The following is a 27,104-nucleotide window of genomic DNA, read 5'->3' on the forward strand; positions in this document are numbered from 1 at the left end:
ATTGTGTTGAAGTCTATGAGAAAATGACCTTCCTTCTCCCGTGACCTTTTCCCTATTGTAAACATGAGTTTATGGTCTCAATCACTAGTTTTCTTCCATGCAACATGATGTTCATTTAGTAAACGATGGTCCCATATAGAGTAAAATAAAACATAAAGCAGTCTGGGAGTTGTCCATGTTCTCGTCTTAAAACTTTAACTCTTCTACATCGTGTTTTCAGTTCATGAAAGTTTTATTCAACAAAAAAATGCCCTATTCAGCTTTCGGTTGTACGCTCTTCCCTCTCGGGGTCATGTCATGGTCAGGTCATGTCGAAAAATCAATCTTATTTATTGATAGATCATGATCATGGACTTCTGTTGTTGCCTCTGTTGTTTCAATTGTGTCTATATTTTGTTTATGCTTCACTGTGCTGTACCACAAATGTGCCCCTTTGGGAACATTAAAATGTCTTAAGTCTAAGATGTCATTTTAACAAGGCAATTTAACTGTTTAAGGGAAGAACCACATCAGACATAAAACATGCCTGGAGGTGATATTTAAGTTTGTCCATAAATTCACATCTGATTGGTAGAAGGCGGCCAGCGGGAGAAGCGGAGCCCTCCAACATCGTGTACAAGCTCAACGGCAAGCGACCAAGCGCAGAGTGGGTGTTGAGTGAAGCTTGGATCATTGATCACCAAGCACGCCTTATTGGCTTCTGCTGAGGTCTTTATCACCACGTCGCCTCCCACTTCCTCCCTCGCCTTGCCTCGTAAATTCAGAGTAGCTAATTGGACATGACTGCGTTTATGTTCCAGCTTCATAAATTTCTTTCTCTGAAGGGAGAGGATCGATTTTCCTCGAGTGCAACCTCCCGTAACAGGCGAGCAGCATGAGTCTCTTCAAACGTTCCCTCTCCTCCTCACCTTTTCTCCCCCCCCCCCGCTCCATAATCCATCCTTTCTCTCACATGCTCACTCGCTCTCTCTCCCTCTAGACTAAACAGGTAATCTATAACTGACCTCCCCTGCAATCGTGTGAGCAGGGATTACACCGGGCCTCTGTTCATAACCACCATAATTCTTTCACACGTTTTTCTACCAGCACGTCACTCTCATTCATTGATAACAGAACTTTTCGCTCAAGCTCATGATCTGTCATTATCTAATAATAGGTGTTGACTGCAAAAGACCATGAATGTTTTAGATACATTTACTCCCTTTCATGTTGTTAAATCTCTATGAAATCTAAATGAAAAAACACTTTCTACTGAAGACAGCTGAAGTGACTGTGTGTTTGGAGTCCCCACAACACACACGCAAGAACATAGATAACATGCACTCAATATATGTATGTTCAATGTTAAAAGGTCACTGGATGTTTTTGGACCTCTGAAGAAAAAAGCTGAGTGAAATTGTCCAGCAAAAAGACATCTTAAATTATTCAAAATGCAGGAATGACCTTGAATGTCTTTGCAATCCACACCCTGTGTGTGTGTGTGTGTGTGTGTGTGTGTGTGTGTGTGTGTGTGTGTGTGTGTGTGTGTGTGTGTGTGTGTGTGTGTGTGTGTGTGTGTGTGTGTGTGTGTGTGTGTGTGTGTGTGTGTGTGTGTGTGTGTGTGTGTGTGTATCTACTATGCAGTGTACTGGGATGTGTGACCTCCCTGGTGTGTACGTGGGATGATTCATTATATTAGCACAGTTTGCTCCCTGAGTTAAGTCTTTTAGTTTGTGATGCATTGAATAGATGGATGGATGGATGGAGAGAGAGAGAGAGAGAGAGAGATATTGTGTGTGACTAAGCGTACGAGTAAATTATTTACACAGGATACAGTAACTGACTATTGCGTGCATGCCAAGTCGTGAGAGCATCGCTCCGATTGGTCGGTTTGAGTCGTGTAAAGAGCAGCAGGCAGAGTTGGGCCCACTCTTTGAGCTACCTGCTCTCTGAAGTATGCACTGTATGGACAGAACCAAATAACTAGATAATGGAGCCTGGGCACATCCTGTTCTCCGGTCCAGACCTCAGAGGATCGTTCTCATGAGCACAGCAGAGGCAGTGTGTGTTTGAGAGAGAGAGGGAGAGAGAGAGAGATACTGGAACAGTTCAGGTGTGGGTTACATGCCAGCTGTTTAAAATGTACTGTTTCTGCTGGCCTTTCAAACTGCAGGGGTAATTAATATATAGCTTTCAAAGGATTTTGTCACACTGGTTGTTTGCAGGAAGACTTTGTGTAAGAGGATAAGACACAATTTGTAACTAACTTTCTTGCTCGCTTAAGCAGTGGGTGTAACCCTTGTTCTAAGAAGTGGATCAATTGTATGCTTTCCTGTCTTTATTTAGGGTTAGTAGAATATGTACTCAGCCGTACACCCGTACTGTAAATTAATTCCCTTATTGATATCAGTTACCACATTGACTCTGTAGTGTATGTTGATTTCTGTGCCTCTCTTGCCTGTTTTAGTGTACTGTTTATTTGACCTATCTTTAAAAAAAATCATACTCATTGCTGTGACTGTGCAGTAAAAGTAGTTCCAGCTAACATTTCTATCATAGCAGCTATGGTCACTGGAGCATATCAGGGATAATTATTTGCTACTCCTTGCCAATTTCTTTGTTTTCCTTTCGGGCCTGTGGGTAATTGTCTTGTTTTTGTTTTGGAATATTCTTCTAAAAGTTCATAAAATAAAATTGAAATGGACAGTGGTAATCAGAAGCAACATACAGCAGAACAAAGTTTGTATAAGACCAAGTTCAGACCAACTCTAGCACTGGGTGAGTAACGCAGACCGCTCAATCACTGCAAAAAAAGCAAGGTCGTCCGAAAAAGATAAACCAGTTCCACAATTACATCATCCAGCAAGACGCTGGCCAGTGAAATACATTCAAGCTCACATACTAGGTATATATTTCCACTTTTTACTTTTTGACTGTCACAATAAAAGTTGAAATGATTGCCGTGATGATGACTTTCTAGAGTTGTAATATTTTGGTGTCTGATAAGCCTTCAATCTGATGGATCTGTTTCTCAAACTCAACTCCCTGGATCGTATTTCATCGTGTCGTCTGTACCCGAATAAACAAGCCCCCACCAACTTAACCCCCATGTTTTTATAAAAGGGATACTTTTGATCTGAACACCCACTAAGTCATTCAAATGTTTCTATCAGAACTAACTCTGAGAACTAAGAGGTAGGGGAGAAAAAATACTCAAGTGCCCATATCTACTGATCATCACTCAAAATATGAATATCAAAATGGTCAAAACATAAACTTTTCTTTTACCGGTTAAATACACAAAAAAAAGCATGTCAAGTTTCTTTTTAATTGGTAAAAAAAAATATTTTCTACAGAATAGAATTTTTCAATTTAAATTCAATTTTCTGTTTGATTATGCAACCAAAATATGAGACTGCCATTCTTGTTTGAGCAAAATACATTTCCAGTAATGAAGTTTATGTCTGTGCATAGTATGCAGACGCAAATGAGATACTGTGTGAAAGCCCCAGTTCAGCAATTTCATCTAGTTTTCTCTGCCGGTCTCATTAATAAAAAGTTATTCTCCTATAAGTAACAAATACTGAATGTTATCACTTATGAATACATGCACTCTGAATGACCACTGTGGTGGGTAACCGTTATTAATTCCTCCACACAAGACACATTTTACTGGCATTTGGCACCTGGCGGGTGATAATTTAAGACTCTGCACGCAATGTTCATGCAGCATGATGCAGCATGAACGGAGCAGAATGGCTGACGCTGCTGTTCCTGAAGCAGCCATGTCACTGCATCTTAAGGTGTCTTCCACTAAAGAGAGATCGGTCTCCCTCCATCCGGCCTGGATCGTCCTGAGATCCCTGTGTAACAGTGCTGGATATTAGCGCGTAACCTCCCTGCAGAGTCCTTACTGCTGCTGAATGTGTTTTAATGAACACTACGGCAATGAGTAACACCTGGGGAGAGAGGAAATTGGGCACGATTTGAGGGGAGGGGAGGGGAGGGGGAGTTATTATACATCCTCATCTTATTTAAGATTTGAATGAGGAAGAAGAAGAAGAAGTAAAGGGAGTTGGGAGGCAATGGGGGGAATGAAATTGTGATGATGAGACAGAAAACTCTGGGACGACATGGGGTTCGGTGGGAGGTTCTTCCTGTTGCGCAGTCCCCCTCCCAGTCTTCGGACCCCCAGGGGCGATGGGGATCTTTGTAGGATCTTAATGTCTGTTGTGTGTATATCAGAAAGAAAAACTTTGGAAGTGGAGAAGAGAATACTCTTAGGGCCTTTTCTCAGAGACAGAATACCCGCCACACGAACTTTGGAGACACACTGTTGAACCTCTAATGTTTAAAGGCATATTGTTGTAAATAAGCACACCAACACACACAAACCCGTAAATCCCCAGACTTTTACAAGATTTTTTCACGCAAACACAATTGCATACTTTAGCCCTTTTATAGCTGCATGTCCTCTCATTTCATTTATCCTCTAGGTCACCAAAACAATGCACGCACACACCTGCAAACGCATTCAAAACACACCCGTAATGGACGTTCCTGTACAGCCGTGTGTGTATATTACTGTCTAATTCCGGTGAGACCGTGGAGGGGAGGATGCCTGGGGAAGACGAGCTGTGCTGGGATCAGCCAGAGGACAGGGGTTAATATAATTATCTCGCTAAAACCTTGAGACTGAAAGAACATCATTAGTCATAGAGAGGAGAGAGAGTTGCCCGAGCCGCGGGGCAGACGAGGAGAGGAGGTGAAGAGTGAGGAAGAGAGGAGGGGAAGGAGAGTTTCAAAAACACAGCAGTGCAGTTAGCAAGACAATTAGAGCTGAAACTTGGGGGTCTTTGTGCACAAAACCCAGAGAGGACAATGTTTACTTGTGCTCTGAGCTGTAGCAAAAAAAAAGCTCATTCAGTAACTATGATATTTAGCTTAATAATAGCTATATAAATGAATTACTTGTGGTGGTTGAGAAATAAGATGCATATCTGAACTGAACACATAATGATACTGTTCTGAAGCAAAAGTCCAGCATTATTAAGTAATGACCTCTAAGCAATAATTTAAGGACTCAATATCTTTTTGTGAATGTGCTAAACTATATGTATCCATCTTTGTCTCTTCACTCTGTACCAGATGTCAAGTTTGTTGAACTTTAGTTACTTTGCATGATATAAATACGAGGGACGACTGGAGACACGGCGTCAAATTGACATTACAAATTGACATACATTGTTGACTGACCAATGAATTAATTGACTAATCGTTTCAGATGTTAATCAAACACAAAACAGTAGCTGACTCACTCAGTCTTTTTCCAAAGTTTAATTTTACGTTATTTAATCCAATTTTTTGCACATTTTGAAATTTTCTTTTAGCATTTTTAGCTTTTAGTTCCCCGCCAACTCCATCTGTTGGCGAATGTTTAAATCTATTACTCTGCATCCAACTTTATTGATTTTGTTTTTAATTAAAGATTTAGTAACAGATTGCTGCTTAATCAAGAAATGCATAAACTAGCTAAACTGAGATTATCATGAATAATGTTGCATTTCCCCTGAGTATACTGGACCACTTTACTTAAGTGAACCGAAAATAATACCTAAAATGTGCATAGTGAGGAAGTATTGACTACTTATTGGTTACATGCAAATGATCAGCTGATTAAGAGTAAATAATGAATATTTGAGAAAAAGTCCAGCAAGTAGATTTGTAAATGTTTTCTTCTTCAGCTCAACTTTTTTACGACAGCATTCATGAGAAGTTCAATGACAACTCGGCAAACTCCACTTACTGATGACTTTGTGACACCATCGAAAGCTGTGGAACACACAATAGTATATTCCTCAAGTCACTCGTAATACTTAGTTATATAGTTTGTTCTCTACTTGCAACTTTTTCATTAACTGTCTTTGTAGTCACAACAATTTTGTGTCTTATTTGAAAGTTTTTCCAAACTGAACAATGTTCACCATCACCTGCTGTCTTGTTTAGATGGACTGAAAAACTTGCAGACTCGTCCCTCCAAAGCTCACAATGGGACAACACCATTGTAAAAGTGAAAGTCTCTGTCAATGAGAGACATACCAGCTCATACTGTGATGTGACGTCTTTGATGTCAAACACATGGGCTTGTTTTCTGCCTCTCACATTGATGAGCTGTTTATCGGTGCCCATCTACATGCTTGTAATGACAGCGACAGTTTAAAGGGATTTTGAACACACCATGCCTGTAATAATGCTATGCTAATTAATGTGGCTGACTGAGAACAAACCATCTTTCCAAGGACACCCTCCCTCTACCTCATGTTCTCCCACTTACAATTCCCAGCATGCTTTTCAGCTTTAAAGAACACTCGCGGTATCAAGAGATTCCCCTTTCACCAGATGCCGGGTAAGGCACAGTGCAGGCACTAGTGGGGAGAATTCTTTATTGTATTTGTGAATTTAAAAGGATATTTATGGGATGAGTAAGACGAGGGTTGGGAAGGTGGAGGAAGAAAAAGAGGAATCTATTGAAGAGGGAGGGGATGAAAAAAAAGACATTCATCTGTGAAACAAAAGACGGAGAATGAAAGGAAAACAGGCGAAAATGCTGACTTTAACGTTTCTTCCCTTCTGAGGGGAAATAAACTGTGATTATGAAATCAGTTACAACCATTGTGTCATAAATCATGGCATATGAGAGGAACAATGACACATTCCTCATTGCGGTCCCTCAGCTTTCTGCATGCCTTTCTTTTCTGGGGAGTGCTCATGAATGATTTAAAAAGTGATCTGTTTCCGAGCCCCGGCTGCCTCAGAGGAAGAGGAGCTCGGAGGGGAGGAGTCTGAACGGGGTGGGCGGGACCTCGGGGTGAAGGTTTTCCTGTCTTCGGCGAGAACACGCGCACATCATCACACATCAAGCGTGCGTCGCATATTTCATTCATGAGGGAGAAGCTGGCAGTATTCAAGTGCAAAGCGGTTTTCTCATGAAACAGAATTGACGGGAGAAGTTTTGCAACCGAGGGATGGAAAATACGGAGAAATATGTGGTAGGAGACTGTTACTCTGCTCTGTGGTGGCTGTGTGAACTGGAGAATAATATTTACAGAGCATCACACCTCACATCATTCATCACAAAATCACACACCCCAGCTAGTCCCATGAAACTAGGAGTTAATCCATCATCTGCCTCCCTCCTTTTCTTCCTCTCCCTTCTCCCCCCTGATCCAGGCTTATACCTTCCATCCTCTCACCTTCACTCAGCAAAGGACACAAAAGAAAACTTTGGTGTAATTCAAAAAAAAAAAAAAAAAAAAAAAAAGAAATAGTGGTGACAGTCTCCAAAGTCAAAGTCACCCTACGTTGATAACCAAGCACACAAAAAGACTGGAGGCTCCGAAAAAGGGAGCAGAGGAGAGGCATCTGTTCTTCCTTGTTCTCCGGTGGAGATGATGGACAAGCCTCGAGGCCACACAGATTAATGCTTCCAGTACCACAATAAACCTTTGTATCAGGCCACAATTCAGACTCTAATTAGTCCATCCTTCAGGAGGCAGCGTGACTGCTAAAGTACGGATCAGGGTTACTGAAGGTTTCCGATTTCAAACTTTAAATGAGTACGCTGCTTTTACAATTTTAATTAAATTAGTGTTTTGTTTTTTTTAGCATATGATCAGTCGAGTGTTTAGATTTATTTATCAACCGCTCTAATTAGTTTTTTTCTTCCCTATTTTGTTACAAGAGTACTCATAGCACTTCAATTCATTATCAGACACACAAAGGACAGTTTGTTTCAAGTATGAAAATCGTTGCAGCAGAACCAGAGATATGGTCTAATTTTACTCCACGCTGTATCTTCCTTGTCAAAACCTGGCACCTACATTACCCACAATGCAACTCTGAATGGGGATTCAAACTGAGTTGGAAACCGAGCAGGGGGCTGCGTTGGTTGGAGCTAATAAGATCCTTGAAGTCCAGCTAGAGTAACTGATTAATGCGTTTAAAGGCTTATCGCCAAAACACAAACAACAGTTTGTAATACTCAGTGACAGGATTTTAGGACGATGTGTAAAATCAATGGATTTCCCCTCTAATCATCTTTAAACCCTCAGATTTATTTTATTATCCGCTGAGGTCCTGACCCCCATGTTAGGAAACCACTGTTTTTGGTTCACGATCAAGACATTCCCTTGTAGGTTAAGGTTAAAGTTTAATAATTCTTAATAAACCTGATCCAGATGTGGCTCCACATGGGCAAAGAATAAGTTACACTTTAATCCCGTTTACATCTGTGCCTTGATATCCTATCTGGATAAAGAAAAGTGTAAATGCATACAGAACGCGTTGGGATCGGACTGCTATCGGATTGGCCAGACCACATCTGAATTTGCTTAATCATATCCGATTACAATACGTGCAGAATTTAGATAATGATAACTTTTATTAATACCAGGTGTAAATGCCAAGGCCTGTGGATCATCATACACTTATTGTAAGTCGCTTTGGATGAAAGCGTCTGCTAAATGACTGTAATGTAATGTAATGTATTGTATCCATATACAGCTTACGTCTTAATAAAAAGTGTAAATGTGGCCTGATCTTGTCGTCTTCTGGTCACTTTGAAATCATATTCTCAAAATCAAATATCAGAGTTTTCAAGCCTATATTATACATACATATTTTGCACACTTGTAAGCCACAAAACACACAAGCGGTGTATTAAAAACTAGCCAATCTGACGGTGATGTATTCACTTAAAACAAAATTCTCGCATGACACATTCCCAACTCAGTGAAAGCTGCATTTAGCAGCAGCAGCTGTAGTCGGCCCTTGCCAAAAGTGATTTTAAAATAAATGGCCATTGCATTTCTTGACTTGAACTGAGACGTGTTTGTGGGCGAGTCCGCCAGCTGAGCTTTGATCATTTTACATATTGAGGTCTGATCACACTGCAGGCTGAATTAACATAAAGAGAACACTTTTTTTTTTTATCCCAGATGTGAAAAAAGCCCTTGAGAGAGATCACATGTTAATATCAGGTGTAATGGGACCTAAAAATCACACTATATTGTACAACTTTGGCTTAACAGAACAATTCCAGAGACACACTGAAAGGCTGCATTGAAAGTTTGCATACCTTGTCTTTTAAAATTAATGTTTTTCAAACTACATCAAGAAAGTTTTTTTTGGTAAATGCATAAATAAATCTTTTTTATTATTACAATTTAAAAAAAAAAAGAAGAATATCCATGACTACAGTTGCGTATTTTGTGTTTTTTTTTTTTTTTTTTTTTTTTTTTACAAAGCACTTCTGCTGCTCTTGTTATCATGATATAAACAGACTAATAAGAACACCCAGTGAAAAATGAAAGAAGTCATAAAATCTGCTTTTACTGTCCTGTCTCTGCTCTCTGCAACATGCTTATGAACACCAGTAAAGTTTTCCCGTGCCAGTCTGATGGAGAGCTTAAACCTCTCAGCACATTAGCTCAGTCAGCGGGGGGGCAGGATGGCACCGAGAGAAACAGACACACGACGGATAAATGAGTCAAGCAGGCATGAAACAACATGACCATGTAAAAACACTCTGAATATAATTAGTATTTATACGGCTCGGTTTCTGGCAGGTCTGCTCTCAACTGATTTTCACTACTGGAAAATAATTAGATGTTGATAAAAGGTAAGGGCCTTTAGACAAGATGGGGCCAATCAAATGTAATTAGGTGTGAAAACCCACAAAACTAAATCCCCACGTTGCTTTGAACTGCTAATGGCCGGATCAGTAGTTGTAGTATTAGTATTTGCCAGGCTGAAGGCTGTAGGGGTGGCGATGTCTGTTGGTCCACCACTTAGCATAACAAATTGCCAAGGATTGTCATGAAATTCTTGTTGCAAATTACAATATAACTTGTTCATAATAGTATAGTGGAACCTTAGAATTCACACTAGCCATACAACTTTATTATTATTATCCTGATACGTTTTAATTCCAACTGTGCCTCGACTGGAAAACAGATTTTCCACAGTTGGTTCAGTAGCTTAAGCCAATTAGGAAAAGCCAATTTTCAAAAAATCAATACTTACACTGATGTTTGAAAAATATTGATTGCCTCAATTGCTAGTAGTGGGTTTTCTAATAAAATGTGACAAGATCAAACATACTTTAAATTCTACCTGCACAATTATTTGTCTTAATGTGAATGTCAATTGAAAAATGATCATTGATGGTGACATCAACCTCAACAGTACTATGATGTACGTGTGCTGCTAATAATAATAATACATTCTCTTGCTCAGCCAACTGACGTCGGGGAATAAGAGACACTCTGCATACATGGCTTTTCTTAAATGTCATTCTTACTCCGTCAGCCAATCAAATCAAATTGAGAAGTCGGGGAGAAGAAGGCCTGATGCTGAAGCGATTACCGTCCAGGAGAGAAAAGCGAGGCAGACTTTGTCTTCCCCCTCACTCTGCTCCATCTCCTTCTCCCCGTCTTGGCCCTTAATCCACTTAGTTGGCTCTTCCTGAGCTTACAGCCTTTCCTTTATTCCATTATAAAGACCCACCGTACGACCTGCTGCTTATTTCATTAAAAAGGCCCAATCCATGACCCCACGTCTAATCCATAATGCAGACTACGGGCTAGCCTATAGCCCACTCCACGGTCCAGCAGGGCGGCTGACAGATGGGACAGAGGGAGCAGGCATGGAGAGATGGAGGTCCAATGAATGAGAGGGGAATTTGAGAGCTCCGCTTATGAGCCAGGCTTCCCGGAGAATAGGATTTCACTGATGTAAATGATGATAGAGTCGAGGCTTTGCTACTCTATCTTTGATTGTTGGAGATGGCTTTCCCATGGCCCATCTGGCCGTGATATGGAAATGGCCACATCTGAGGGTTGAATGTAGTCTGTAAAATGAGCCTTAAGCTAGAGGCTTTCAAAACCCAAAACACCTTGGCTTAGAGGTGATATTGTAGTCAGTTCTGTAGCTCATTACAGTTAACCCCGGGAGAACTTTGCAACACAGTGTGAGTGATGCTGAATCGCATAATCGACTCCGTCCAATTTGACTTTGCCCTCTTTTCCCTCTGTTTGACCTTCTCCGCTCTCTGCTCCACCTCTACCCTGAATGCCCTCTCACAACTTGCTTAAGATCCAGTTTGCTGAGTGTTTGCATCGCATCCACAAATCTAAATGTACCACCTCCCTCCTATCAAACTAAGCTTCCCTTGCGTTTGCACTTAACGGCCTATCTGGTTACATTTTTATTGATAAAGCAGCACTATTTAGTCCTGAGCACCTGGCTTCCTGCATACCTGCGCCAGCTCTTTAGAGCCCGGCAAGTCACTCAGTGACAATGCAGCGTCAGATAAAAGAGACACGTCCCACAGAGGTAACATCTTTCACTGGTTGATGAGAAAAGGGCCTTTTTTTTATTTTGCTGTCTCTGTCCAGGCTCAACGCAGGTCATTAAGAAGAGTTAACTAATAATAATTACTTTTAACTGGGTTCAGCAAGAGAGCCACATCTAGAGGCCTGGGGACATACAATACGGCCAGGAAGTGACTACAAGCCTCTCTCCATCGATAAGACCAGCATATCTCATTACCGTGGCGACCTGCGGTACACTGCCATTCGTTCTTGATCATATAAAACCCATTTCAGCGTACCGTCCCCGCCGGAGCACCAGCAGAGCGGAATATTCATTATTCAAATTTTAAGCATTGGAAATCCCAATATGTTACTAAGGCCAGATGAGATGAGATGAAATAGCTTAGCCTTTTGTCCAGGGAACATTGACTAATCGTCTCGCTGCCCAAAATCAATTTCCCAGCCGTAAGCATCAGACACCCTTTATTGTACTGTACTGTTGAAGACCCCCCACCACTATCACCCAATACTCCTGCTGGCTGCCCAGAATAACTTATTGATTAGTGATTATGTTACGGGAGGTGTGGGTGGCCGGGGCGGAAGACGGACTGGCCTCAGTCATCTCCGCGGGGCTAAATTTGGGTCCTCTGTTACCAGATCCAGCACACACTGACACTATCTCCATCTGCCACCAGCCATTAGCCCTGCTCTCTGGATGAGGAGAGGAATCAAGAAAGTTTTTCTGGGAGCATAAATATGAAGATACATTTTTTGGGGAGCTCAACAGTGCAGGGGGAGTCTTTCAAGCAAAGCGGCACAGCAGGGAATTCGAGACGAATGATAAATCCTCAGATGTGGTGCACTTGTGGACTACTGAATAAAGAAAAATGCACAAATATTTCTATACAGGCATGGTTGATTATTAAATGTGCTGGTTGCGCTGCAGGTTCTGGCGTGCTGATGGACTGTTTCACCCCCCCAGGGTCTTGGGCTGAGCTCTCCCTCTCTCTGATTCTGTGCTGAGCCTGAAAAGTGGCTGTGATCAATACCTGCAGGCCCTTTTCACAGTGCTAGAGGGCTGTTTATGTGTGTGTATCTGTGTGCGTGTTTGTGCTGTGTCAGCATCCACTCAGGACTTCATCAAACAACCCCCCCATACCTCGACTCCACATACACATACAAAAAAAAGACATCCCACATCGGACGACGCCCCTCAAACTGTCGCTCATTTTCACTTTACTCCTTCTCACCCACCACCCCTATCACACACACACACACACACACACAAATACAGACACACACACACACACACACACACACACACACACCCCTTCCTTCCGTTTCCAGGCCATCCAAACACGGATGTTAAATACCATTCAAATGTCAGCCTGCCGTATTGATTGGAATGATAATTCTTAAAGGTAGGAGAGATGGCGCGTTGATGCTAAGCAGGCGCGTGACGGCCCGAGCATCCTTCACTGTCACAAAGTTGCCATGTAAGGGTTCCCGGGCTCCGCTGGCAGAATGTGGATGGCGGTTTACGTTAGACCACCAAGGCCATATGTTTCTGTCATTAATCATTGTCCTCTCGGTCCACTGACAGGCGGACCAGGATTCATGTTGAGAAAGAGAGATAGGGTCGCTTTTCAACGCCCTCAGATCAGAGAGGATGTGTGCGAGTGTGTTTGCTAGAGTGTCGAACCAGACGGTTTGGTCGTTACCGGCTGGTTTTCCTTTTTTAAGGTTATGTTTGAGTGTAAGAAAAGACATTCAACAATATGCAGGTCGGGTGAGAATTCAAAAATTTGATCTTCTATATTTTGTTTTTGAATAGTATTGGTTGGTGTCATTTAGCAGACACACATGAATACTTATTTGCAATTTCAACTGGTAGTATTTTGTATTTTTATGTGTAAATGAGCAGTATTTTTTTGGCCAATATATTTAAGTGGTTAGTCCAACCAACCTGTAAAAAAACAAATTTTCGACTTTACCAACTGTAGCCATGCAGATAGTTTCAGTTCTCTCTTTTCAGATATCCAGCTGAGATTCCTGCTGCTGCAATAGAGTAGCCGTTCACTTCCATTGTAGCAGCAGAAATCCAGTTAGTGGCTCTGAAAAGCTCTGAAAAATGACACTTGAAAAACTGTAAATAGTGTTCATTGAATCTACTTCCTGCTGAAGAAATAGTCCACTGTGAAATCGCTTTAACTTTTGGACCAGAATAAAGCCTTAAGGTGGGCAACATTTTATTTTGCCTGTCACTTTGTGTACGTTTATTGCATGTCACACTGTGCGAGATGGGTCTGATAAGACTGTATGAGATCAATTCGAGGCATGTCAGACTGTGCGATGAATGCGTGGTTGAACGTAGCGCTGAGATGTAAATAGAAAAAAAGCATATGATCTAGGACCATATGGTCAAAAATCTGACCATGTTTTTTTTCAAACAATTGTCAACTTGCGTTTCAAACATTTCAGTGTAAAGGGGCCTTTAGGGGAAATTTAAGTGATGCAAGAATGCAGCTATATTTTCACACAACATGATCACCTTCTCAATAAATAATATAGCTCTCATTTCCTTATTTTGTACATTCTTGGTAAAAGATATATGAAGATGTAAACAAAAAAGCATCCCTTGTTAAGACGATATTGACCCTCACCTGGCAGGTACCTCGATGTTGGAGATGGCATAGAAGTACTTGAGCAGGTTGTCTCTCTGGACATAGGTGCCTCCGAGGGCGGGCCTGAGAAGCCTCATCCTCAGGTTGGTGAAGGTGAAGAAGTCCCTCAATCCCTTCATACTTTCCATGCGGGTGTACAGGCTGTCCATGTTCTGTAGCCGCTGTCCTGCGAACACAGAAAAGCGCGCCCGCACCTCGAACTTCACGTTCTTGTCGTTCTTGGAGCCGACCCAGCGCGAGTACTGCTCGGTGCAGATGACCCGCGTGATGTTGGCGGGCGAGAGGTCACGCACGCGTTTGGGTGGCATGTTGAAGGCGTCCATGCAGTCGTCGGCGTAGAACTGGTAGGGCTGCCAGGAGCGTCCGTGGTCCATGGACTTATCCAGAACCATGACGGTAGGACGGCCATACTCAAAGGTGATCAGGATGTCGTCTGAGAGCTCCAGACTCTTGTTCCAGGACATTGAGATGTTGGCCAGCAGGGGCTCCGGGTGGCGTCTCCATGTGACTGTCTGCCAGTAGGTGAGCAGGCCGTTGCGTTCTTTGTCCTGCATCAGCTGAGGAGGGTGGGCCAAGTCCGGGTTGGAGGCATCACACTCATCACTGCACAGGTATGGGTTCTCCTAAAATAGATGATGACAGAGCAGTAATACATCAGTCAGGGTTTGAGGATTCATTTATGTATTGTAATATGATGTATTGTTCTATATCTCAGAGGGCATCACAGACTCCGGGTCGGATTAACTTGTTAAGAGGGCCCTTGAGCAAAGTTAAGCTTTGGGCCTCACCTCCCAGTTCCCCTTACTGTTTGTGCATTGTGTATGTGTCCTGTTGCTTTAAAGTACCCATCAGGTACAGAGCACACAGAAGACTACACGGGGCAGTTTAATTACATTTTGCCCACAACCCGAGAAACCAGCAAGTACTGCAATGCCAGAATAGCACTTTTTTGCATGTTGTTAGTTAGTGGTATATAATATTTATGTTAAAATAACATGAACTGACATAATAAAAGCTTTAATGCACTTATTATTTCAGTTTATAATGTCCTTTCATGGTGCATATCCCCCCACCAAATAATCATTTTATTCCTTTTTTTAGGCCTTTATTGGATAGTGATAGGGTTAGCCAATAAAGGAGATTAGACCGCAGGTTGGATTCAAACCAGGGCCGCTGCAGTAAGGACTCAGCCTTGGTACATGGGGCGTCTGCGACATCCCCAAAAATAATACAGTTTTGATCAAAATATTCCAAAATAATTGGCACAAAATGAACATGGGGCCATCGTGGCCCATTGGGCAGTTGCTTGCTTTGCCCATTAGGTTAATCCGGCTTCAAACAGACTTTGTCTAAATGTAATTGCAGCTAAAAGTCTCTGTTTGTGAAAAAAAATAAATGTCTTGATGCAAATAAGAGTGCATTTGTATTACATTTTCTCCTCCCAGTCTTTCAGATAAAGTATAGATCTTCTCTTTCATGTGAGCAATGAGCATAAATCCGTACTGAGTCAAAAGATGTGTACTTTTTCTCCTCACAAAAAAACGTCCATATTGTACCCACAAAGGATGGCGTGTATCTAAATGAGGAGTGCCTTCAACTCCCTGCCAAGGCACAGAGGGACAGAGAGCTTAAAAAGTAAACTTGGCAAACACCACAACAGGAAGTGTGAAGGTCAAGAGGATCCTGCATCGTCACTGTCTTTGCATAGACAGCAGAGTGCTGCTGCACTTTTAACTCCAGAGAATTGATCCTCCTCTTCTAGTGATGCCAAGACTTTTAAGCCCGTCTACAGAACTCAGAAGTCAACGGGATTGTTGATCGCACTCCTCACACAGAAACCTCTTTCTAGCTGCACTGAGAAATGTGTTTCTGTCTTTGTCAGGAGATCTCAGGACTAATTTCATTATCAGCTCATTCTGATTACCACATGTTCATGTTCCTAAACATGTTTACCTTCCATGACCTTGATTGAGAGTTGTCACCAAACTTTGTGAAATTTAAAATCCTTCCTCTCAGATAACTTTCCCCACACTCTCTAATTCCACAGTTGCTTGCTTTGTCATATTGAGAGGTTTGCATATATTTCAGTATAGTTGATGTATCTTACAGTTGTAATCCAGTTGTCTGACATCCACATCACTGCAGAATTTAAATATTTACACAGAGAATTCCCAGAGATCCTCACAGTCATCTCTCCTGGTGCTTAATTTGTGAAAAAGCAGCCCTGACGCTGTTTAGATTGTATCACAGTCAGAAGGCTCATCCTGCCCTCAGGAAGTACTAATTACACTGATAAGGAGTTATTATTTTCTCAGATATTTAATCAGTCATTTGCATCAAACGGATCACTATTTGTATTATTTGTCCAACTATTCAATTTATAACACACAGCCTGGTTTATTTCATATTCTTAACCTTTTTGTAGCATTCCTCAAAATAATCTAATACCCAAAACTGTTTCTAAACCAACTGGTTACATTTTAGAGCTGATGTTATTCTTCTTTTATTTATTGGGGAGCCAACACACTTTCTAAATTTCACTGCATTCTTAACAAGCTCCTGATGGAGTGCAGAGTGTGTCTAAAAATATCCTTTTTTCCTTCCACCTCCACCTCTTCCGCTCTTTTTTTCCTCCTCTTTCTTCTCTGTTTTGTTCCTTTTATTATTTATTTTAGTTTTATTACAGCTTCTAATTGTACTGTTTAAGACTGCGAGCAGCTCATCTTGAAATTCTGTTTGGTGCAGAAAAACAAGATTAACTTCAATAGATATAATAAATTAAAGTGTATGTTTCTACATAAACACAAATCCGGTTCGGTATGTCACTGACTTTGTCGAGCGCTGGGCCCTTTTATCAAACTTTTTGATAAAAGGAATTACACTCAAGAATGTTCGAACCAACTAGGAGGTGAAAAAGTGAATAACAAGACATTTTCTTAAACGACGCTCTCCTTCTTACAGCAAAGAGTAATGGTAACCTTCAAGAGCAGCCCTCGAGTGATCACATGATTGATCACATGCACGCTCAGAGCAGGATTAGCCAATCAGACACTAGGATTTACTTTACATCTGCCCGTTGCATTTCAATCAGCATTCCATTTAGTTATTTGTGTAAAAACCTTAATATCTACAGTAGCGATTTACAACAATCTAATATGTTTGTGAAATATAAATGGAGATTAATAAATGGAAACAGAGGAATAAAGAAATAAGCAGACAGTTAAGATGCATTAAAAGTGAATTCTGAATTACACATGTTGCTTCATTAATATCTTATTCACCGTGACCAATTATATTTAGTAAGAACATTTCAAAACAGAAGATGTGTGTCTCAGTTATACAGCCATTTAGCTATCTTAACCCATTTAAAAGACCTCTGTAGCTCGTTTGAATTTAACAGCATTTTAATGATCTAAGAAGTTTGATGAAAAGCTTTTATTTAAAAAGTACATAGACTCACTTTAATCTTTCTATTAATTCCCAAGTTTGATATTAAGCAGTTTAAGATAAATACGGGCCCCGATGATAACACACTTGATTAATGTGCCTTTTCTTTAACGATGTAAGGAGATTCTTCTAAACCATAAAAAAGAACATTTACATAAAGGCACGTCTTAGTGGGCGAAAATCCTGGCAATAAATAATTAAATGTTTAACGCAGATTTGGGCTTACTCTGATTAGAGTGATGCATAACAGGAACTAACCTACTTAGCCATTTATCAAATTATGGCTATGACTGAAGAAACTGAAGTTACACTAAGAACATGAATAACACAAATTGATGGATCATTTAAATTACGTAATGCTGCATCTTCTTTATGCAGAATTAGATTGCACAATGATGTTTAGTTATATTTCGCCAAAGATCAATTTCTTGAGAATCAAAGTCACCGCTTGAAGGCTTTAAAAGTGTCTGTAAATAGTTTGTTGTTTTATCCTTGGTTGAAAGTTTGTGGAAAAGACTCAAACATGAGGAATGAGATTCAAGTTGTGTATTTAGCCCCATTGGAGAGGAGATATGAGTGTTTGTGACTTATGGAGCACACAGATGGTGAGTGGATTATGAAGTGGTTTGAGAAGTTTCAATGGATGTTTTAATGCTTTTTCCATTCGAGCCCACCGTAACGAACATGAATTCAAGCTGACCCTACTTTCTGAAGCAACCTTTCAGGCCTACAAAGGCTGATTGTTCAATACTCAAAAGATTTTGGATGGAGTATCGCTTTAAACAGCAGTTTCTCCTGTATGATGTAAGCTCTAACGTGAAAGCAATACTGCATAATATCGACGCACTGTGCAAGCAAAGATCATGTGTCGCCGCTTCCTTTCAGACGTTTGCTTCGTCACATCTGTTGCCAAGAAGCAGCCGACCGTTGTTGCCTTTTTGAATAGAGTGGTCGGACTGTACCGAGGGGACAGCGGGCAGTCAGTCAAAGCCACTATAGTGGTCTAATAACAAAAGCAAAAGTTACAATCCTGCGAGGCTTGGATTATAAATCATCTGATTTATGGTGACAGTGCAGAGTGTGAAAACTCCAAACATAAGCAAACGCTGAGCCGGTGCTGAGGGAAGCTGTACAGCACAGAAGACACTGTACAGGATCATAAGGCATGTGGAAAAAACAGCAGTGAAAATACAGTATCTCTACACGGAAACCTGCAGATAATCTATCTCTCTCCTCACTGCAACGACATAGTAGCATTGTCCTCTATCTGATAACCCAATTATCTCCCTTGCACTGACTCAGATAGAGATCACTGTCGGCGCAAACGCATTTAGGATGATAATCTACAACGCTCATAAACAACTGCAACCGGAAAACAGAAATTAGAATTAGATGAAGGGTACTTTTACTTGCTACTGTTAGCTGAAAGCTACTCTGGTCTGGAGTGGCCCCGCTGTTTTTGTTCCCTCCATTAGTGCATCCCCTGACCTCAGATCCAGACAACACGTTCACACACACGGGACTGGATTAGCAAGCTGTTGTTCTGGGGATGACCCTCGACCTACAAATCCTATTGAAAATGATCTCACTGTCACACTGTCCCAGATACACAGACTCCATACACGTTAGCTGCTTAAGTGTGCTTGTGACAGCGTTGGTGTTTCTGCAGAGAAAGTGTGTTTGTGTGCAAACAAATCCACAAACTAGACAGGAAGCAAAGATGGGTTTTTTTTTCTTCTCTTTTTTGGGTTTGAGCATCAGGTCAAGAAGCTGCATGTTGCTGCTCATCAGTCAGCGCTGACCTCTCCGTGCCCATTAGGATTAGCTACAGTAGAGGTGATATGTACTGTAATATAGGCTGGAAGATTTTATCCCCCATGAGAGACTTACGCGTGAGGTTATGTTTAAGCCCTTTGTGTAGCCTTGTCCTCCTTTTCCCACTCGGCCCACTATATCTATGCCAGAATACACACACACACACCCACAAACACCCGCAAACGCACCCTCACATCCACATACACACACACACACAAACACACAGATCTCGGCCAACTGCTGCGGCAGGTGGCCCGCAATACTAAGCCCTTCCAGCAATTATCCTCGCTGGGATCCTGTCTCCACGACAACAGCCGCCATGATGCCTCGGCGATGAGTGACTTCCTTGTTTTCTTCCTCCGCTTAACAATGCGATCCTAAACACTCATTAATAACTCCTCAAGTGCTAAAGTTTGCCTCAAGGTTTGATTGTGAGTGAGCTCTCTGACCTCCTCTAAGAAAACATCAGTTAATTACATTACAGTCATTTAGCAGACGCTTTTATCCAAAGCGACTTACAATACGTGTGTTCAACATAGGTATTCAAGAGAACTACTAGTCACCAGAAGTCATAAGTGCCCCTCCTTTCTTAAACAAGCATCTAAGAGCATAAACCAGAGCAAAAGTACAGAAACAAACTAATACGAATACAATAAGTGCTAAGATAAGTTTATAAGTGAGTTATTCCAGTGTTTGAACACAACAGCTGTAATAAAATATTACGGATTGCATACAGTAATAGCAAGCTGCCGTTATGCATTTACACGGAAATAAAGCATGAAGAAATAGTGCTCTGCATGCCCTTCCTTGTCTCTTCCATTGCTTTTTATGTACATTTCTGTCTCCCATCCCCTGAAAATATTTTCTGCCACCGACGGCGCCTTGCCCTCTCTCTCCTCTTTATTTCTTCCTCCACTTATAGGAGTTTCTAAGTTATATTGCTAGCAAGGGGAATAAAAGTAGGGACACACTCAGAGAACACAATTTATTTTGTTTTGGAGAAACATCGAATGAAATGACCCTCCCATTAAAAAGGCCACAGAGGCAAAGAGAAAGGGATATTGCTTTTTCACTTATGACGTTAATCTTTTATTTTTTCCATCATACTGGTTCTTGTTACCCTGAGAGAAGATGGTGTGTGTGTGTGTGTGTGTGTGTGTGTGTGTGTGTGTGTGTGTGTGTGTGTGTGTGTGTGTGTGTGTGTGTGTGTGTGTGTGTGTGTGTGTGTGTGTGTGTGTGTGTGTGTGTGTGTGTGTGTGTGTGTGTGTTGCCTCCAAGATGTGTACTTCCATGAGTGTGTGTGTGTAAAAGTATACGTTACAAATCCTTTTACTTTGATTCCTTGAAATGGTGATTATTCACTGTTAAATGTCCAACGGCGGTGTAACTGTATCTTAGGTGTGTGTTTGCGTGGGTGGGTGTTGTTTATGTCTGTGTGTGTGTGTGTGTGTGTGTGTGTGCGTGTGTGTGCGTGTGTGTGCGCGTGTGTGTGCGCGTGCAAGCCAAAGTCAATGTTTGCTGTAGGCATGTGTGACTGTGCTGGAGGAGGAGAGAAGAAGGACAGAGCGGGGACACCATGCTGCTCCAAAGCAGCAGCAAAGCTTGTCCCGCTCAGATCACCACAGTCCGACCGGGACCAGTTATATTAGGAACTTATCTTAGAATTAGGTAATGCTCACAGCAGATACAGTGCACTGAAGGAACAAAATATCAGGGAGAGATGCTTATTTTTTTTTATTTTCTTTGAGTGCACTGATTAGGTGAATTCAGGTAAAAGCTATTATGTTTTATTGATGTCTGTTATTTAATATAAACCAATCACAAAGCAGGAGATGTAGATAAAGGGAGGCAGACGGGCTGGGAAAAGGATCTTAGGCTTTGAGATGAAATGATGTGGATTGTGCAACAGAAATCTTTATATTATACTTTCTGTTTTTCTTAAAGATGTAGCATTGCACTCCTCATGAGTCATGAAGGATGGTATTTCAAAGAGGATCAAAAATGAGCAGTAGAACCAAATATATTTTACTCAGTACCTGGTGCCTTTCATTACCCACAATGCAGCACGACCACAAACTGTTTAATCAGAGATGTGGTTGTTAAGGATTTATTTTACTTTAGACCTGTAAACCAACCCGATCTCATGGGAGGGCATAATAATAGCACTGTGTCATCTTTACTCATTTTAGGCTTTTTGCGTGATATTTAATGCCAAGTCTTTACCGTGAAACAGCCACTGCTATGTTATAGGCAACAAAGTACTGTGATAGTTGCAGGCAACAAAACCACATATGTTTAGGAAAAACATCATGGTTGGGCTTAAAATAAGGACTATGTACTATGTAAAATGCATATGGAACTAACGTAACAGCAAAACCTGTCACAAATGTCACAGCTTAAATTGAAAAAAACACTTTGGGACACCGAACTCGAACACTGGTCTCCTGGTTGAAGGTCCATAAGCGATTTCTCTCATATTGAATGCTACATCGCCTGTTCAGAGTGTAGCATATTAATGCAAATGCAGAACCGACTAAATGGCATACAAATGACATGCAAGAAAGGCATTCCCAATTGACTAACAAGTTATTGTCTCATTCATACGCTACAATGAGAGCAGGTTTCCTGTACACACACTTAATATTATTAATCAGTGTGCTTCAACTTTTAACGGGACATAAGTCCTGGTTATAATAACGTTTTACTCACCACCTCTATCTAACAAATTTTGGGGAGAGGTGGACTCCAGGACAAACAATGTCAATTGAGCCAATCAGCGCTTGTGTCTGCTTTAGATTTCCAGAACATTTTAGATCAACAGAAATAATCTCAAATAGATGTCTATGAGTGTGATTGGAAGTAACCACAGAAAGTTTTCCCCTTAGATACTCGTGCTCCTAGCCCCGACTAAGGCTGTTCTTCATGTATCCCACATTTCTACTTGTGGAAATTTGGCGAATGTGGACTAGATTGGCAAATAGTGCTAGTCTCCTACAGCTCTTCAAATATTTAAAATCAACAGAAATCTTCTCAAATACTTGTCTTCAGGCATTTCCACTTCTTTCTGTCTGTATTTTTGAGACAGATTCTGCTGCAGTGAAGTTTTGTTGGAAAACTAAGAGGCTCACACTCACTCGCACTTGTCTGTATTTCCCAAATGGCTACAGTGGAGGTGGTAAGTAAAGTTTTATTATGAAGAATAGTCATAAGGGACACAAATATGATAACATCATCCAGGTACAAATTTCCCCTTTGAATTATCACTCAAATCTTTTGGCCAGTCTATTGCTCACACTCTGTAGCTCCTACACTCATGGTCTCTCCTCTCCTCTCCTCTCCGAACAGCCATCCGTCCTGAGATCCTGATGGCGAGACGAGACGGTTTGCTAAGTTCACCTCAGGCTGTCTAAGCCCCTGCGGCCAATCCCTCTTAGTATCACCTCAGTCAGGGATAAATCTCACTTATAACTATCCTCCCGTTCTGCCAACACATCTAAACACTCTCTGATCACTTTCAACTGTGTCCTAATGTGGAAGCAAGCCATGCCATTACATCACTACACCCTCCCCCACCTCCCTTGTTCGTACAGCCACTCTCTGTGTCTCTCTAGCTGTCTGTTTCTTTCCCTCTGTTCCCTTCGTTAATTATGCCCTGCATTGTCAAACCTGCTCATGCTGCGCCCGAATTCCTCTCTGAGGGTGTATTATTAGGACACTGGCCGCCTGGGCTAGCTTTTACCCCAGGGAGGTGCATCAGGGATGGCCCTTTGCTGGGTTCGGGTGGCCTGTTCGCCTGGCCTCAATGGCCCACTGCTGGGCAGGGCAGGCCAGCCGGGCCTGGCAGGGCTACACTGGGCAGGGAGTATGAAGTATGGCCAAAGGCCCAGTCTGGGAAGCACTGATCCACGCTACCAGCTGCCATCTTCCTTCCCTTCCTGCATGCTCCCCTTCCGCTGCTGCGCAGCTTCTCTCTCTTCTCATGTCTATTTTTAGAGCTGGCAGATTTCTACCTTCTAAAATGGGCAAATGTGTTGTTGAACTGCAAGGTGTGTGTGTGTGTGTGTGTGTGTGTGTGTGTGTGTGTGTGTGTGTGTGTGTGTGTGTGTGTGTGTGTGTGTGTGTGTGTGTGTGTGTGTGTGTGTGTGTGTGTGTGTGTGTGTTTTTTTTTTTTTTTTGTCTTTCTTAGACATACTACCGTGCGCAGTCGGCCAACCCGTGCACACGTTTCACACACCCCTGCTGGTCGCCGCTAACGGCACGGCACACTGTACATTCCCGTACACATGCACGCATCCCATTTGCATTCGGCGGCTCTCTGTTCTCAGGACCCAAGGGAGGCGGCTGATTGAAGGTTTCGGTTCAAAACCCAAAAAGCGAAACAACAAACGACTGTACGACGAGAGCGTTTTGAATGCTGCATTTCTATATATCGACACTGTGTGTACTACTGTGTGGAACTGTGGTCTGATTTCATCTTTCTGCTTAGCTAAGCTTGGATCTTCCTCACCTCTCCCTCATCATTAGCTATCCCCCTCTGCAACACACTGCCTCGCCCCCCCCCCCATACCTCCTTACTCCATCATCCTCAACTGCAAGCTAAGACTCTAGCTATCATACAGGGGAACTACAAAGAAACTACTGAAGCTCCTAACACGGCATTAGTGACAGTAGCATATTTGTGAAAGTGCTGGAAGCCCGTCATGTTGGAAGAAGCCAACATGCTGGCCCTTTTGGCTGAGGAGGAAGGATGCTGCATTCCCAGGGAACAAGAGAGATAAATAGAGTGGGGAAAAATGCATCCCTGTGGAGATGGAGGGACTTACTGTAAACCTATGCAAGCAGAGAAAGCTACAGAATGCCTCAACATCAAACCCCCCCAAAAGTGAATTTTCAAATAGTTTTGGAGCACTCATACTCATACGGGTGGTGGGGGGGGGGGGGGGGATGTTTTTGCATCTTCCGCAGTATGTTTCAAGTCTTATTAAGGACGAGCAGCTCTACGCATTGGATGATGCAGTCTTTTTTTTTTTTTTTTTTTTTTTTTTTACAGTGACCCGACTTTCCCTGAATGAGTGAATGTTAATGTACACCAATTAGATAAGAAACTGGCTTTTCTGTAAAGCTGCCAAATCCGGAGGGGCAGGAGGAAGAGGAATAAATTCTGTAGACAAATAACCCTCAACTAATACTCCGTCAGTGGGTCCAAAAGAAAGATGGAGGAGATGTAATAACCTTGATTGCTTGCTGAAGTGTCCTCAGGTGATATGCACTGACTCCTAACCCAAAATGCATAGATTGTCTGTCTAAAAAAATTGCAAAAATATGGATTATTGCATGCCAGAAAAGTCATTTCTTTTTGCTCAATAGGACCCTACATAGCCAAGTAATTATCTAGTGACAGTGTTAAACCTGCTCAGCTCTCTCATTATGGAGGCATTCGAGTCTGACATCCCTCATTTCTTAAGTAAACTTTCATCTCACAGCTTCTTCATTCTCTAAATCCCCAGCCAGTGCAATAGGGAGGGGGGGTTGGTTCAATCCCCACGATCGCAGATGACCTGAGCAGAACCAGAAGTTTCCGCTGTAACGACCCCGTCTGAGGTCAAAAGTGCTGACTAAGACAAAACTCCTTCCCGTCTCGCCCTCTGTCCTTCTTTCTCTCTCGTCGGCCTAGCAGGGCACTCTGGATCCTTGGAGTGGAGCGACGCTGGCCAACCCTTGTAAGGAAGCCCATTAAGGAAGCCATCAATATTTCATCATCGCTCACTCAGAAACATAGTTATAGAAGTTTCCAGGCCAGGGCCATTAGGGGGCAGACGTCAATACGTTATGGCAGCGAGCGTCTCTCTTCGCTTCTCCCCCTTCTCCCCCCCTTGCCTCTGTCCGTCTTCCGTCTCAGGAGAAAGTCATCGGAGAGGCTCTCTCAAGACAACAGCGGTTTCCGCTACCTCTACATTAAACAAATCAGTAACCATTAGGTATCCAAGGAGCACAATATCCTTTCCTGCTCCTGTCTAATGACCCCAAGTACTGTTATTAGTCTCGGTGCAAGGCAGGAAGGAAGGGGGGGAAGACTGGGGGCGGAGGGCTGTTTGTTAAATCTGGTCCAAGGTAACAAATCTCCAGTCATACAGGATACAAATTACCCAATTAACAGCATGGCATGATGTGATGCAGACAAGCTTAAACACTCTCCAGAAACACTTGTTGTGAGATCTTGACTCATGGCTGTTTAGACAAGTCTGGCACCGCCGATACCGGCCAACTCAGAGGAGTGGACAGTCGGTGGCAGCGGGAGGATTATCAACAGGATGAACTTGCAGTCTCTCACACACACACACACACACACACACACACACACACACACACACACACACACACACACACACACACACACAGTGAGTCAAACCTGAAATATAAAACTTTCCTCCGAAGAGGCCGGGGGGAAGTTTAATTGCAGTCTTCTTAGGATTACAATGATTTTATAACCCGTATTTCAAATTATTACACTTGCATTAGCTGGGATGGGAACTAGCCTGCAGGCTAAAGTGTGTTAAATATTGCTGTGGCAGACATTTTAACGAGTTTTCCCGCAGCTCACCCTTCAGTGTCCTTGGAACTAAAAAGGTCCCCTTATATGCATTTTACCAGAGGAAATGTGAGGTCCTCTAATCAAACCGGATCCCAGGCTGCCAGCTCCATACTAATGTAAACAACACCTCCGGACCTCTCTGAGGGAGGTCGAGTAATGCCAAGTCATTGCACTTATGTCATCCCTTTTAGCTCCCTATAGCCCTTACAGAGTGAATTCTGCTGTGTGAATGTCTGTCATTACTTTTCACAGTTCAGCTTAATTGCATCACCCTGTGACCTTGTTGATTTCCTAAAAAAAAAAAAAAAAAAATAGTTCTCAACTTTTTACACTTCTACTGCTTCTGACCACTGACTTGCAACTGTATTTAAATGAAGACCAACCAAAGAGTTCTGCATGTGTGGAGCACACGTTTGCATTGTAGACACTTTTTGCATTGGAAAAAAAAATAAACATATATATATATATATATATATTTTTTTTTTTTAATATGCATTTTAAAGTTATTCATAAAGGTTGTAAAAGATGCAACGCGAGTCCCGACGTGAACTCACCAGGGTGCAGAACCTCTCGGGCGGGTTTCCGCAAGTGATTCCGGGCGGATCCACCTTGATCCGCATGTGGTCTCTCATGGACGCGGATTTCGGCTGGCACGCGTACTGCTCCCACACCGAGCCTTCATCCGTGCTCACCAGGGACTTGCACAGTTCGTACTGGCCCAGAGTGGAGGCCAAGCAGTGCAGCAGCAGCAGCAGCACCAGAGGCACGGCCTGGAGGAGCATGGCAGGCTGGGGGGTGGGGGGCGGTGTATGTATGTATGTATGTATGTATGTGTGTGTGTGTGTGTGTGTGTGTGTTTTGTGTGTGTGTGTGTGTGTGTGTTTGTGTGTGTTTGTGTTTGGGCCACGGAGCTCAGAGGAGAGGTGATGCGCATGGAGCGGTGATCAGGAGGAAGTGATGCTGATCCATACAGCCATACTGCATGTACTGTGAAGAAAGAGGTGCAGGTAAAAAAAAAAAAAAAAAAAAAAAAAAATGGACAACAGCTCGCCTCCGGGCTAATAAATGCCCCTAAATGACAGGAGAACACTGTGCTGGGGGGGGAAAAGCTTTGGCTCAGTGTCTCTGCACAGATATTGAAGGACTCCACAGAGGGACGCTGTCTTGACTTCCCGAGGAAGATGCGCGGCGGGTGGAGAGGCGGATAATGTTACA

At 42.3% G+C, this 27,104-nt stretch overlaps 1 protein-coding gene across 1 annotated transcript in view; it reads right to left on the minus strand.

Moving 5' to 3' along the window:
• The window catches only part of ntng2b (netrin g2b), a 56,546-nt gene extending 29,862 nt beyond the window's left edge, over window positions 1–26,684 (minus strand). The window contains exons 1-2 of the mRNA XM_054612296.1: window positions 26,444–26,684; window positions 14,015–14,658 (exon numbers count right to left, since the gene is read on the minus strand). Of these exons, the coding sequence (XP_054468271.1) occupies window positions 14,015–14,658; window positions 26,444–26,671 (872 nt within the window). The 5' untranslated portion in view covers window positions 26,672–26,684. The remainder of the gene's footprint in view (window positions 1–14,014; window positions 14,659–26,443) is intronic.
• Window positions 26,685–27,104: the final 420 nt, after the last annotated feature.

This window comes from Anoplopoma fimbria, chromosome 14, assembly GCF_027596085.1.
Source record: "Anoplopoma fimbria isolate UVic2021 breed Golden Eagle Sablefish chromosome 14, Afim_UVic_2022, whole genome shotgun sequence".
NCBI lineage: Eukaryota > Metazoa > Chordata > Actinopteri > Perciformes > Anoplopomatidae > Anoplopoma > Anoplopoma fimbria.